This window comes from Colobus angolensis, unplaced genomic scaffold, assembly GCF_000951035.1.
Source record: "Colobus angolensis palliatus isolate OR3802 unplaced genomic scaffold, Cang.pa_1.0 Scaffold206, whole genome shotgun sequence".
Classification (NCBI taxonomy): Eukaryota; Metazoa; Chordata; class Mammalia; order Primates; family Cercopithecidae; genus Colobus; species Colobus angolensis.
The window spans coordinates 2,341,182-2,354,268 of record NW_012115222.1 but is presented as its reverse complement, the minus strand read 5'-3'; the positions used below and the strand labels follow the sequence as shown (position 1 = coordinate 2,354,268).

The 13,087-nt window shown below is 36.3% G+C and overlaps 1 protein-coding gene across 1 annotated transcript in view; it reads left to right on the top strand.

Moving 5' to 3' along the window:
• Positions 1-13,087, top strand: part of FBN2 (fibrillin 2) — a 276,012-nt gene that overhangs the window by 69,893 nt on the left and 193,032 nt on the right. Inside the window, exon 6 of the mRNA XM_011942098.1 lies at positions 7,877-8,074. Coding sequence (XP_011797488.1) covers positions 7,877-8,074 — 198 coding nt within the window. The remainder of the gene's footprint in view (positions 1-7,876; positions 8,075-13,087) is intronic.

Below are 13,087 nucleotides of genomic sequence, written 5' to 3'. Positions count from 1 at the left end.
TCCCGGGTTCAAGCGACTCTCCTGCCTCAGCCTCCCGAGTAGCTGGGATTACAGGCATGTGCCACTATGCCTGGATAATTTTGTATTTTTAGTAGAGACGGGGTTTCTCCGTGCTGGTCAGGCTGGTCTCAAACTCCCGACTTAACCACCATTCTACTTTCTGTCTTTATGAATTTGACTACTCTGGATACATCGTGTAAGTGAAATCATGCAGTATTTCCCCTTTTGTGACTGGCTTATTTCGCTCAGCACAATATGCACAAAGTTCATACATGTTGCAACATGTGTCAGAATTTTCTTCCTTTCCAAGGCTGAATAATAGTTTTTGGTATGTATAATATACCATATTTTGTTATCGATTCATCTGTCAGTGGACGCTTGAGTTGATTCTGTCTTTGGTTATTGCGAATAGTGCTGCTGTGAACCTGAGTAGATAAGTATCTCTTCAAGTGCCTATAGTCTTAACAGATTTTAGTAATCACTTTAAGAGATTTTAAATAATATTTGCTTCTATTTTCATACGTAGTTTATGAAACACTTCCATGCCCTTTGAACTGTTTTATTTATTAAATACATCAGATATCTTTTTAAAGTACTTTCTTAGGTACTTCAGTTGTGCACCTTAAAATGTACTCAACTCCTAAAAGCTAATAAATTAAAAACTACATGTATAAATACTCGACCTTATAATTTTGTAAGACCTGAAGCTTACTTAAATGATCCAATTATATATATAAGCATAGTGACAGTCATCATAACTCTAAATAAGTTACTCAATAATTTATTTAAAATTGTGGTTAAAATTTAAAATTGTGGTTAAAAGGCAGTCTCTTGTGCATTAGAAAAGTTTGTTGTTTTTTTTTTTAAAGATGGTTTCATGGAATAAGCCAAATGTTTTCAAGCATTACAGGTACATAATATTTGCACAGATTTCTTAAAATAAAAATATTAATGTAATGGCTTTGATTCTCTTAAACATTTTTATACTTAATTCTAAAGTTTCTGAGGTTAAAAGATTCTTAACTTCAAGGAAGGCAATTATATCAGTCATTTGAGTTTATTTAATCTAAAGATTTAGACCCAGCATGAAGTCTGGAGCTGTAGACATCCAGGGCAAATCTTACTGAAATTAAGGAAATGTTTTTATTACCCCGTATAATTTTGGGTACTGCCTTCTTTGCTTGCTCTGTTTATATCTGTGATTAGAGATTTTAGATTCTTGTTATTACCTTATCATTGAAATATATGGAACCTCATTTATAACAAGAACAGAATTGCTGTGTCAAAAACTCCGCTGCTCGAAGAAATTAGTCTCCTAGCCAGGATCCTCAGATTAAGTTACACATATTGCACAATTCTTTATTTTACATATTTATGTCTGTAACTCCCATACAAGATGATCACTTTATTGCATGTTGCATTTCTTGAGTTACCAAGAACATAAATACCTTCTTGCCTAAGTTGAAAAACCATGCAAGTTGATAGGAAATCCTACATTTTTAAATGTACTTTCCAAGATCAGATAATTCCTTTCTGTACCAAAGTGATAATGATACCTTATGGCATTGTCTGACTTGCAGTTACAGCATAGAAGCTCTCTAACATTGTCATTTCATTGCACAACTCCAGGGAATTACATTTACATTAAAGTATGTGGGAAGCTTCTAAGTTACGCAGAGCACAATCTATGCATTCCACTGACAGTCACATAAATGATATTGTAGCCACATGGGCAGCTGCTGTATTGTTGTCCCGCTGGCTGTTTTCCCATCTCAAATAGGGCCTCATGGGGACATCTAGTCCATTGATCTCACTGCTTTCTTTCATTTCTTTATCTGGCAGTCCCTTTCTTACTTTCCGCCTTGTCCAGCATAGATTCCATGGTCTGTAATTTCAAAATATGCTAACATTCTACCCTGAGCTTCCTTGCCATTCTGTTTTTTTCCCCCACATCTGACAGATAAAAGCAAAACCTTGGATGAACCCTAGTCTCTGAATGAGCTCAGCTGCCTAGAGTTGCTGGAAAAAGTCAAAATAAAAACCTTCTTTCTTAACCCCAAACCCCTTACCAGACTCTGTCTGTCTTTACCTTGAGGAAACTTCTCCAAAGGTTGTCTGGTTGTACTCACTGTCTTACTTCTTCATCTCCAGCCACTTCCTTAACTCTCTCCAACGTGACTGCAACTTCCATCCCTTCACCAGAGATCTCTTGCTAAGATCACCAATGACTTGCAGATACATGGAACCAGCCTCCTACTATTTGGTTGCTCAGCAGCATTCAGCACTGTTGAGCCTCCTTTCTACAGCATATGCTTACTTTGTCCTGTTGGAGTATAATCTCCTGTTGCTTTCCCATCTCTCTGGCTATCCATTTCCTATTTCCTCAGCGGCCGCATCCCCTTCCAACCCACCAGCAAATGCTGAAATTCCTCAAGGCTCTATCCTAGACTTGTTTCTGTTTTAACTATATTCTCGCACTCCAAGGGATTTTTATCCACACCCATTACTTTGAAAACTACCTAACTCACATGACTCATTAGTGTGCATCTTCAATCCATATATTCTAAGTTGTATAACTGCACTGGATGTCTCCTGTTGGGTATCTAAAGGCACCTTAGTGTTGAAAAATGAACCTAAAATCCTGATTGTCTTCTGTTATCAGTATATCAGGAAATGACACCATCAGCCATCCTTGTAAGTGAACTAAAATCCTGATCCTACTTTTGATATCTCTTTCTTCCTCGTCTTCCACATTAACACATTCACCCATTTATTTTTTGAATTCAGGAGTTTTTATTCCAAGCTCTGTTCACTTGTACAATTTCTGGTTCCACTGTATCTTGTGTCTTGATCATGGATTTCTAAAAGATTTCCTAGCATCTACTCTTAATACTTCCTGTCTGTTCTTTACACATAAGCTAGATTGATCTTTTACAGAATACAAATATAAGCATGTCATTCCATGCCAGAAAGAACTGTCTCTCCATTGACGTTTTTTTTGTTTTGTTTTGTTTTTTTTGAGACAGAGTCTTTCTCTGTCGCCCAGGCTCGAGTGCAGTGGCGCGATCTTGGCTCACTGCAAGCTCTGCCTCCTGGGTTCACACCATTCTCCTGCCTCAGCCTCCCAAGTTGCTGGGACTATAGGCGCCCACCACCACGCCCAGCTAATTTTTTTTGTATTTTTAGTAGAGACGGGGCTTCACCGTGTTAGCCAGAATGGTCTTGATCTCCTCTCCAGCCTCATCCTTCACCGAGCTTCTCTCTTATATGAGCCACACATTACCCTGGGTGCACCTGGCTTCCATCCTTTCATAGGGCCTTTGTACTTTATGCCCTGTTGGCCTTTTCCGTTTCCCCCCACAAACTGTAAATTAACTCTAAAAGGTCAAAGATGTTGGTACTCTTTTCCCTCATTTTCTTCTGTATGTCTCCTTTCCCCTCTCTTTCTCATTCACCGTTTTCCCCTCACTGTTATAGCCCCAGAGCCCAGAACAATATCTAGTATATACTAGTCACTCAATAAATTCAGTTGTAGACTTAATTTCCAAGTTATACAATTAAGAGAACACTCAAGCTTCAGAACACTGTATATAAATAATTCAAAAAGGTAAATGTAAGAGATGGTTAACTGTGGTTTTATTTAGAAAAAAGTATCACAAATCTCAACATGTTATGAAAAGGGGATTTTATTTTTTCTGTATGGTTTGGATTTTAGCAAGTGTATTGTATTTTATTTTAAGAATGTCTAATTTTCTAAACTTACATTTTCTATAAACAATAATGCTCAACTTTGGTTACCTAGCATGATTTAGCATCTCCCTATAAAAAGGACTTGTGAAATTACAGCAAAATTCCCAAGCAAATGTGTTTATTTAATGTAAAATGTGAACATAGATGATAATAAAAAAGATAGAAAACAGCAAATATTAACAAAGATGTGGAAGAACTAGAACCCTCATACATTGCTGAGGATAATATAAAATGGTGCAGCTATTCTGGAAAATAATTTGGCAGTTTCATAGAAAGTTAAATGTATATTTGTCAAATAACAGTTTCTTAGAAAGTTAAATGTATATTTGTCAAATAAGTAGCTTCACTCTTAAGTAACTACCAAGAGAAACAAAAACATGTATCCACACCAAGACTTCCATGCAAATGTTCATTGCAGCATTATTTATAATATCCCAAAAGTAAAAACAACCCAGATGGCCATAGACTGGTTAACAGATGTGGTATAGCCATACAGTGGAAATGTACTCAGCAATTAGAAGAAATGAAGTACTGATCCATGCTACTGTATGGTCCTGATGAACTATGCTAGGTGAAAGATGCAAGACAAAAGAAGACCACGTGTTGTATGATTTCACTTACATTAATTGTCCAAAAAATAAAATTTATAGTCACAGAAACTAGATTAGTGGCTCACGGAGGCTGGGACGGGGAATGGACACAAGTTCTTTTTGGGTGATGAAAATGTTCTAAAACTGAATTGTGGTGATGGTTGCTTTTAATTCAATAAATTTACTAAAAACCACTGAATTTTACACTTAAAACGGGTGAATTATGGTAGGTAAATTACACTTTCCTATAGTTATTTGAAAAAGCAAAACAATGGGCAGCCAAAGTTCTTGATGAGCTTGCTAACTGCACTAATTGTTTAATATGGATGAAAAGGGAAATTGCATAAGCAAATTAACATGCCTTGTTGCACTTAGATATTAGAAAGTCGAACTAGCAATATTTGTGTTTCACAGCCTAATTTTTAACAAAATTTTCTTGGTCACATCATAATGTGGAACATAACTGTTTATAGGTCACTAGTTCCAACATACTAAGTGATAAGCAATTTTCCCCTTTTACACTTAGTTAACATGCTGCAAATATGCTTGTGACTATGAATGGTTAGCATGGTATACATCAGTATTTTTCCCACAGTGCAACTTTTATGAAGAGAATGCATGGCCAATCAAAATTGATTAAGGTCTTTTAAGGACTCTTTTGTCCATAATTAAACTGCAGGTAGAGTTTGGGACAGGATGTTTTAACCCTATCAGGAAATTTAAATGCTTCTACAGTATCTAGTATTTGTTCTTATTTTACATGATAGTAATTCTTGAATTAGTAGATAAGATTATAAGTTTAAATTTTAAAGTATTTAGTTACCAACCAGAAAGCAAATTGTCATCATATACAAACATAAGTTCACCATCCTGGCTAACACGGTGAAACCCCGTCTCCACTAAAAATACAAAAAAATTAGCTGGGCGAGGGGTTGGGAGCCTGTAGTCCCAGCTACTCGGGAGGCTGAGGCAGGAGAATGGCATGAACCTGGGAGGTGGAGCTTGTAGTGAGCCGAGATCATGCCACTGCACTCCAGCCTGGGCGACAGAGCAAGACTCCCTCTCAAAAACAACAACAACAACAAAACAACAACAAAAAACAAACATAAGTTCAACATATTTTGTAAGGAGTAAAATGTAAGCAAAACAAATAAGAAATGGTCAACTCTATTCCTGCCAAGGGGAAGGCTGCCTTAATTAGTGACTTCAATAAGAAAGGTCGTTTGCAGAGGACAAACAGCTGTCCTTGTGCAGATATTCCCCTTCTTCACAGAGACCGTACTGAGAGGACATAATTTTAAGGTGTAGTTAAGGGAATGAATGTACTGACAAGTTGGTTTATTTATAGATTTGGTTATGAGGAAGACTCTGCAGACTTTGTTCTGGGAATCCTAAAAGTGCATGGAAAGTGAACATGGGTATTCGCACATCAATGTAAAAACAATATGTGTTTTTATATTTTTTTGCAAAAAAAAATAGACTTTTTCCCACGTGTTCAGAACTTGATATAACTTATAATTAGGAATTTAATATTTGTTTAAAATGGCAAAATATTTATGTCTGAAGGACAACAGGATAGATTTTAAAAGTTTGCAACCTGACAATTTGCAGTATAGGAAGTGTGCGTATTTATAAGGTTGACATATCTTCACGTATACTCCAAAGATCTTTTTCAAAAATGAGACTTGCAGCCAGCACATCTGTTGTTCTTATGCAAGGGATTAAAATGAGCTATTTTTGTTGAAGTTCAGCTGCAGAGTAACAATGTTAAAATGGCTTGCCAAAAAATTACCTATTCTCGATTTTGTTTCTTTGTATTGAACTTTTAAACTGTTCTTTGCTTCTATCCGAGACAGCCTCATTCTTCTTGAAAGCAAATTGAAGTTTTTTGTGGTTATAAGGTTTTGGTTGTTGTACTGCAGCATTAATATGGTATCTAAGGCTTCCTAGCTTAGCATTTTGAATGTTAAATGATATACAAGTTTGATTTTTCTAGAAACAGCTTTTCATGAAAATTATACCAACATTATTGACTCTTCCTTCTTTAAATGTCAGATAGTTTTGTTCTCATAAATCTCTGAATTAAATCTGTGTAGCTTTCCCCTTGGAGTAGAGAAATATCATTTGTGTTAGACCTTATCAAGAAGCCTGAGTGGTATTTTGTATTCCCAAGGATTAATAAACTGCATTGATATAATCCCTATGTGTAAGGAAAAACACAACTTTTTCACGTATTTCTGTTGTGTTTTATAGCAAATGAGAATAATTGCATTGGTCAGTCCTCAGAAAACTGACCTTTCTCTGATTTCTTGTCTCTCTCAAAACAGCAACAACAAAAAAGCTGACATTTAAAATTATTTAGTTCATGATTCCTTTCTGTTTTACCGATCATCCAAAAATTTCACTGAAGTAAATCCTAGAAGAAAGCAGGATAGAGTAGAAATACCCAGTACTAACTTTCAAACTGCCTGCAATCTAAATCAGCCCCTCTGAAACTCCCAGGTGCATATTAATGCCCTGTCTTGTTAAAAATGCAGAACCCGGGTTAGTGGGTCAGGGGTAGGGCTTGAGTCTGCATTTCTACCCAGTCCCAAAGTGATACCGATGCTGCTGGTCCATAGAAACCTTGAAAGGCAGGGATCTAAATTGACTTAATATTCATAGAAGAATTTGCCTATGTATCACACATGCCGTAGATTTGCTAAGGCTTTTGTTATCACCGTAACAGAGTTGGACAATATACAATCACCTGCTAGAGAGGAGCGATCATATAATATTAACTTACCCGTAAAGAATGCATGACTATGTGCCTATTCATGAGGTCTTCCTAACTTGGCTACTCGTAGAACTAAACTGACTGACACAGAAACAGAAATCAGATTGTTAGAACTGAATATTTATAGGCAGTTTAGACTGCCCAAATATATGTGATATGGAAGAAGCATATCTTTATTGATTCATTTTAATTTTCTAAATTCTTGTTCACCTCATCAGAAAAGAAAATCTCTGCTAAGTAAAGAGGAATCATTAATGCTGATGCCTTCAGGGCCCAGGAAGGGAACATCAGTGAATGTACTGAGCTGGGACTTAGTGGGTGACTGGGGCTGTGGTGTCCTGGAGAAAACACACTTCATCCCACCAGTGCTGTGTGGCATGGCAGGTCTAGCATGATCAGAACTTCCAATTTTTCAAGAAAAGCCAGAAATACAAATTTCATGTGGAATTTCCCAAGTTTACAATGTTGGCTACCAATTTAAATTCTGTAAAAGCATTATTCAGGCCAAGAAGACACATCTGTATCCCAGACACAGCCCTGAGCCACCCATTTACAGTGTCTAGTGTGGAATACATTGAAATCTCTTAAGGTACTTCTCATGATTGGAAAATTATGAATTCTTAACATGAAACTCTCTAGCCTTTTGTCTTTGGACACTTTGGTCAGAAGAAATAGTCTCTGTTTTATGCATTTGGAGGCACTAGTATAAGATTAGTATATGATCATAAAACCTGTCTTTCTTTCTTCTCTCACATTCCAGATTACAGGACAGGCCCGTGTTTCACTCAGGTCAACAACCAGATGTGCCAAGGGCAGCTGACAGGCATTGTCTGCACGAAGACTCTGTGCTGTGCCACCATTGGACGGGCGTGGGGCCATCCCTGTGAGATGTGTCCAGCCCAGCCTCAGCCCTGCCGGCGGGGTTTCATCCCCAACATCCGTACTGGAGCTTGCCAAGGTGAGTCAGCTGTCTGCCTGTGAACACCATCGCAGACATGCCACTTCTCTTTTTACTGGAGTTGGAGAATCTGGCACTGTGGATGGTAGCTTTTAACAGAGTGTCGATTTCCAAGAGTGGCCTCGTTAACAAGCCTGACCAGAGAAGGTTTGTCTTTTAGCCACCTAATAAATAGTTGTTTCAACTCTTGATATTCATGGAGAAGAGAAAGAGATGAAGAATTGGGGGAAATGTAATAATACAGTGTAAAATATTTAATACAACCAGAGGATGAACCACTCTATTTTCATCTAGATGGCATGACTCCTCCCTGAACTATACATATGTAAATACCCAGGAAAAACCTATTTTTTCTCTCCTTGTCTCATTCAAGTTATGAGAACCTGAACCCAAGTAACAAGGAGAAGAAAACCACCTAATAATTGCCCTCTGTCATTATGAATAGTGTCTTCAAAGACAAAATGTGAACTGTGTCCATGCTTGCAGTTATTACAGAGTTTGTAACCTGGATTGATCATAATCTCTGGGTTTTGACACTCCCTAGGTACGTTCATGACACTGATTTCGATATTAGGACCAGATCGGGGCTCTGAGGATGCTACCTTAGTAGACTACAATCCAAGTAGCCAAACATTGTTACCTATTTGCTGGTTAATTATTTTAATTAATTTTCAGCGGCCACAATTCTTACCTTTTTCTAGCAACTTCTCTGATATTATATGTCTTAAATCCATTTTTAGAGCTCGGAAATGGTCTCTCGACTTCTCAAATGGCGGTTGCCTTCATATTGCATAGCAGTAAGATCGCAGGAAAATATAAATGATTTTTGTATCATTCACAGAAATAATATTATTCATATTTGAGACTTGGAGAGTTAGGGTTATTTTCTATAATTAAAACATGTACAAACTTAGATCCAAAGTCCTTCAAATTGATGTTAGTAAGCTGTGTCACAAGTGAAGATGTTATCTATTGGGCCTGTGCGAATCTTATGTTGTAGAAAGTCTGTCCAGTGTCCTAAATCTTAAACGAGAATTATAGCTTGCGGAGTGCATATGTAACTTTAGTTCATTGAATAATAAAATGTGAGTGTTCTGCATAACTTTGTACATGTGTCCCTGACAGCAGCATCCACAGAGTTTTGCTAGTGTTGTGGTTTTATAAAAGGTATATTTTTTAAATAGTCTATTTGTAAAATTGTTTTGAATCAGAACTATGGAGATAGCCAGGGGATGACTATATAACTCAAAACTTTACCAACTTTATATTTAATCACATATGAAAACTCACTTATGCAGGCTGTGGACTTAGAATAGTTCATTTTAGTGATGAACACAGTTCAGGCCTTAATGATGAAGATTGAGTCAAATGCCATTTTTAATGTGTTGTTTACTACGGATAGTAAAATTCTGTCTTTTGATATGAATATTAGATTCATTATATAGAGTTCCTGATAGTGCAACAATTTCTTCTATAGGAAGATATTCTATATTATATTCTATCTGTCTTTACTGTGCTCCATATAGTCTTTACTAAATCTTAATATGTAGATTACCATGTAATTTATATAGTGGATATAGATTATTACTAAAAATAAAATACTATATTGATTTGCTAGTTTAATAATGATTGGATTTACTGTAGTACTAATTTTTGTTTACTACCTTCTAACATACTAACTGATTTTCTTTGTTGTTTTTAATTCTCTTTTGGCTAGAATGTAAGCTGTATGAGTGCAGAAATCTTTTTCACTTACTGATGTCTCAGACATCTAGAACAGTGCATAATATATAGTAGAAGCTCAGCAAGTACCTTTTGAATTAATAAATGACATTGAGATCAAAATACTTCAAAACCCACTATTTCAGAGAAAGAAACAGTTCAGGTTAAGAAAAGCCTTTAACTTCAATCAAAACATTCCAAGTTATTGACTTTCCTCATGTTCTGTATTTATACTTATGTTTTTTTACTTTCATACTTTGTCAGAGGCCTAGTTTTTTCCTAAACACAATTATAAAAAATGTGTCATCTGATCTCAAACTTTCTGAATGTCCTTTAGGCTGTAGTAATGTATGAAGGATTACTTATTTCATTTTGTTTATGCAGCAAAGATAAGTTTCAGGCTCCATTTGCCTAAAAATCTAAGGAATTAACACAGTAACAGGAACAAAATGAAATTTGCCACATGATTAAAATGTCTGGAAAAGCACGCTGAAAAATTCTGCTTTATTTCAAAATCGTGGCATAGTCAGAAAGTTCTCAATTAAATACTAATCTATAGTTCAGGCTATTTTAAGACATCTGACTGTGATTTCATTTTTTCCCTTTAAATTCCTAGACTGTTTCCTGAATACTGATGCCAAATTAATTTGGAAGAGATGGGGCATGAAAAAATAACACATTAAAACATAGTACATATATGTCATTAAAAATAATAGTGATCTTTTTTATAGGATGATTGAAAAGTTTCATAGAGTTAAAAATAAATTTCAAGTATGTGGATAGCTGTAAATAGCTTAACACTAGCTCTAAATCATGGTTCTTTTGAAATTCCGAGGATAATGATATCCTGTAGCTGATGCAATTAGTTGTGAATGAAACATGCTCTTGTAATAAACAGGGTAGCTGTGGAAAATGAAGGACAACAGGAAATTAAGATAATACTTAAGAATTAAGCTGTGAGAAAATCAGTAATTTTATTTTATTTATTTATTTTTTCTTTATTTCTTATTTAAAAAAAGAGAAAAGAATAGATGTGCAGGACGTGCAGAACTTGTTACAGGAGTAGCAAGTTCTCCTGTAGATGCAGAACTTGTTGCACATCTCGTGCAGATGTGCAGAACTTGTTACAGGAGTATATGTGTGCCATGCTGGTTTGCCACACCTACTGACCCATCCTCTAAGTTCCCTCCCCACACCCCACAACAGGCCCTGGTGTGTATTATTCCCCTCTCTGTGTCCACATGTGTTCAATGTTCAACTCCCACTTTTGAGTGAGAACATGTGGTGTTTGGTTTTCTGTTCCTGTGTTAGTTTGCAGAGGATGATGGCTTCCAGCTTCATCCATGTCCCAGCAAAGGACATGAAATCATCCTTTTTATGACTGCATTGTATTCCATGGTGTATATGTACCACATTTTCTTTATCCAGTCTATCATTGGTGGGCATTTGGGTTGGTTCCATGTCTTTTCTATTGTAAATAGTGCTGCAGTAAACATATGTGGGCATGTGTCTGTATAGTAGAATGATTTATAATTCACTGGGTATACACCCACTAATGGGATTGCTGGGTCAAATGTTATTTCTGGTTTAAGAAACCTTGAGGAATCGCCGTACTGTCTTCCACAATGGTTGAACTAATTTATATTTCCACCAACAGTGTAAAAGCATTCCTATTTCTCCACAGCCTCGCCAGCATCTTCTGTTTCCTGACTTTTTAATAATCATCATTCTGAACAGTGTGAGATGGTGTCTCATTGTGGTTTTGATTTGCATTTATCTGATGATCTGTGATGAACTTTTTTCATGTTTGTTGGCCACATAAATGCCTTCTTTTGAGAAGTGTCTGTTCATATCCTTTGCCCACTTTTTGAGGAGGTTGTTTGTCTTTTTCTTGTGAATATGTTTAAGTTCCTTATAAATTCCAGATATTAGACCTTTGTCAGATGGGTAGATTGCAAAAATTTTCTCCCATTCTGTAGATTACCTGTTCACTCTCATCATAGTTACTTTTGCTGTGCAAAAGCTCTTTAGTCTAATTCAATCACATTTGTCAATTTTGGCTTTTGCTGCAATTGCTTTTGGCATTTTTGTCATGAAGTCTCTCCCCATGCCTATGTCCTGAATGGTATTACTTAGGTTTTCTTCTAGGGTTATTATGGTTTTGGATTGTACATTTAAGTCTTTAATCCATCTTGATTTTTGTATAAGGTATAAGGAAGGAGTCCAGTTTCAGTTTTCTGCATATGGCTAGCCAGTTTTCTCAGCACCATTTACTAATTACTTTCCCCTATGCTTGTTTTTGTCAGGTTTGTTGAAGATCAGATGGTTCTAGGTGTGTAGTGTTATTTCTGAGGTCTCTATTCTGCTCCGTTGGTCTATATGTCTGTTTTGGTTCCAGTACTATGCTGTTTTTGGTTACTGTAGCTTTGTAGTACAGTTTGAAGTCAGGTAGCGTGATGCATCCAGCTCTGTTCTTTTTGCTTAGGATTGTCTTGGCTATACCGGACCTTCTTTGATTTCATGTGAAATTTAAAGTAGCTTTTTTCTAATTCTGTGAAGAATGTCAATGGTAGTTCAATGGGAATAGCACTGAATCTATAAATTACTTTGGATAGTATGGCCATTTTCACAATATTGATTCTTCCTATCCATGAGGACTGAATGTTTTCCATAGTTTGTGTCCTCTGTTATTTCCTTGAGCAGTGGTAATTGCTCCTTTGTAATTCTCCTTTAAGACGCCTTTCACATCCCCCGTAAGTTGTATTCCTAGGTATTTTATTCTCTTTGTAGCAATTGTGAATGGGATTTCACTCATGATTTGGCTCTCTGTTTGTCTATTATTGGTGTATAGGAATGCTTATGATTTTTGCACACCGATTTTCTATCCTGAGACAGTTTAAGGAGATTTGGGGCTGAGACAATGCAGTTTTCTAAATATACAATCATGTCATTTGCAAACAGATACAATTTGACTTCCTCTCTTCCTATTTGAATCCCCTTTATTTCTTTCTCTTGCCTGATTGCCCTGGCCAGAACTTCCAATACTATGTTGAATAGGAGTGGTGAGAGAGGGGATCCTTGTCTTGTGCCAGTTTTCAAAGGGAATGCTTCCACCTTTTGCCCATTCACTATGATATTGGCTGTGGGTTTGCCATAACTAGCTCTTACTATTTTGAGATATATTCCATCAATACCTGGTTTATTGAGAGTTTTTAACATGAAGGGATGTTGAATTTTATCGAAAGTCTTTTCTGCATCTATTAAGATAATCATGTGGTTTTTGTCTTTGGT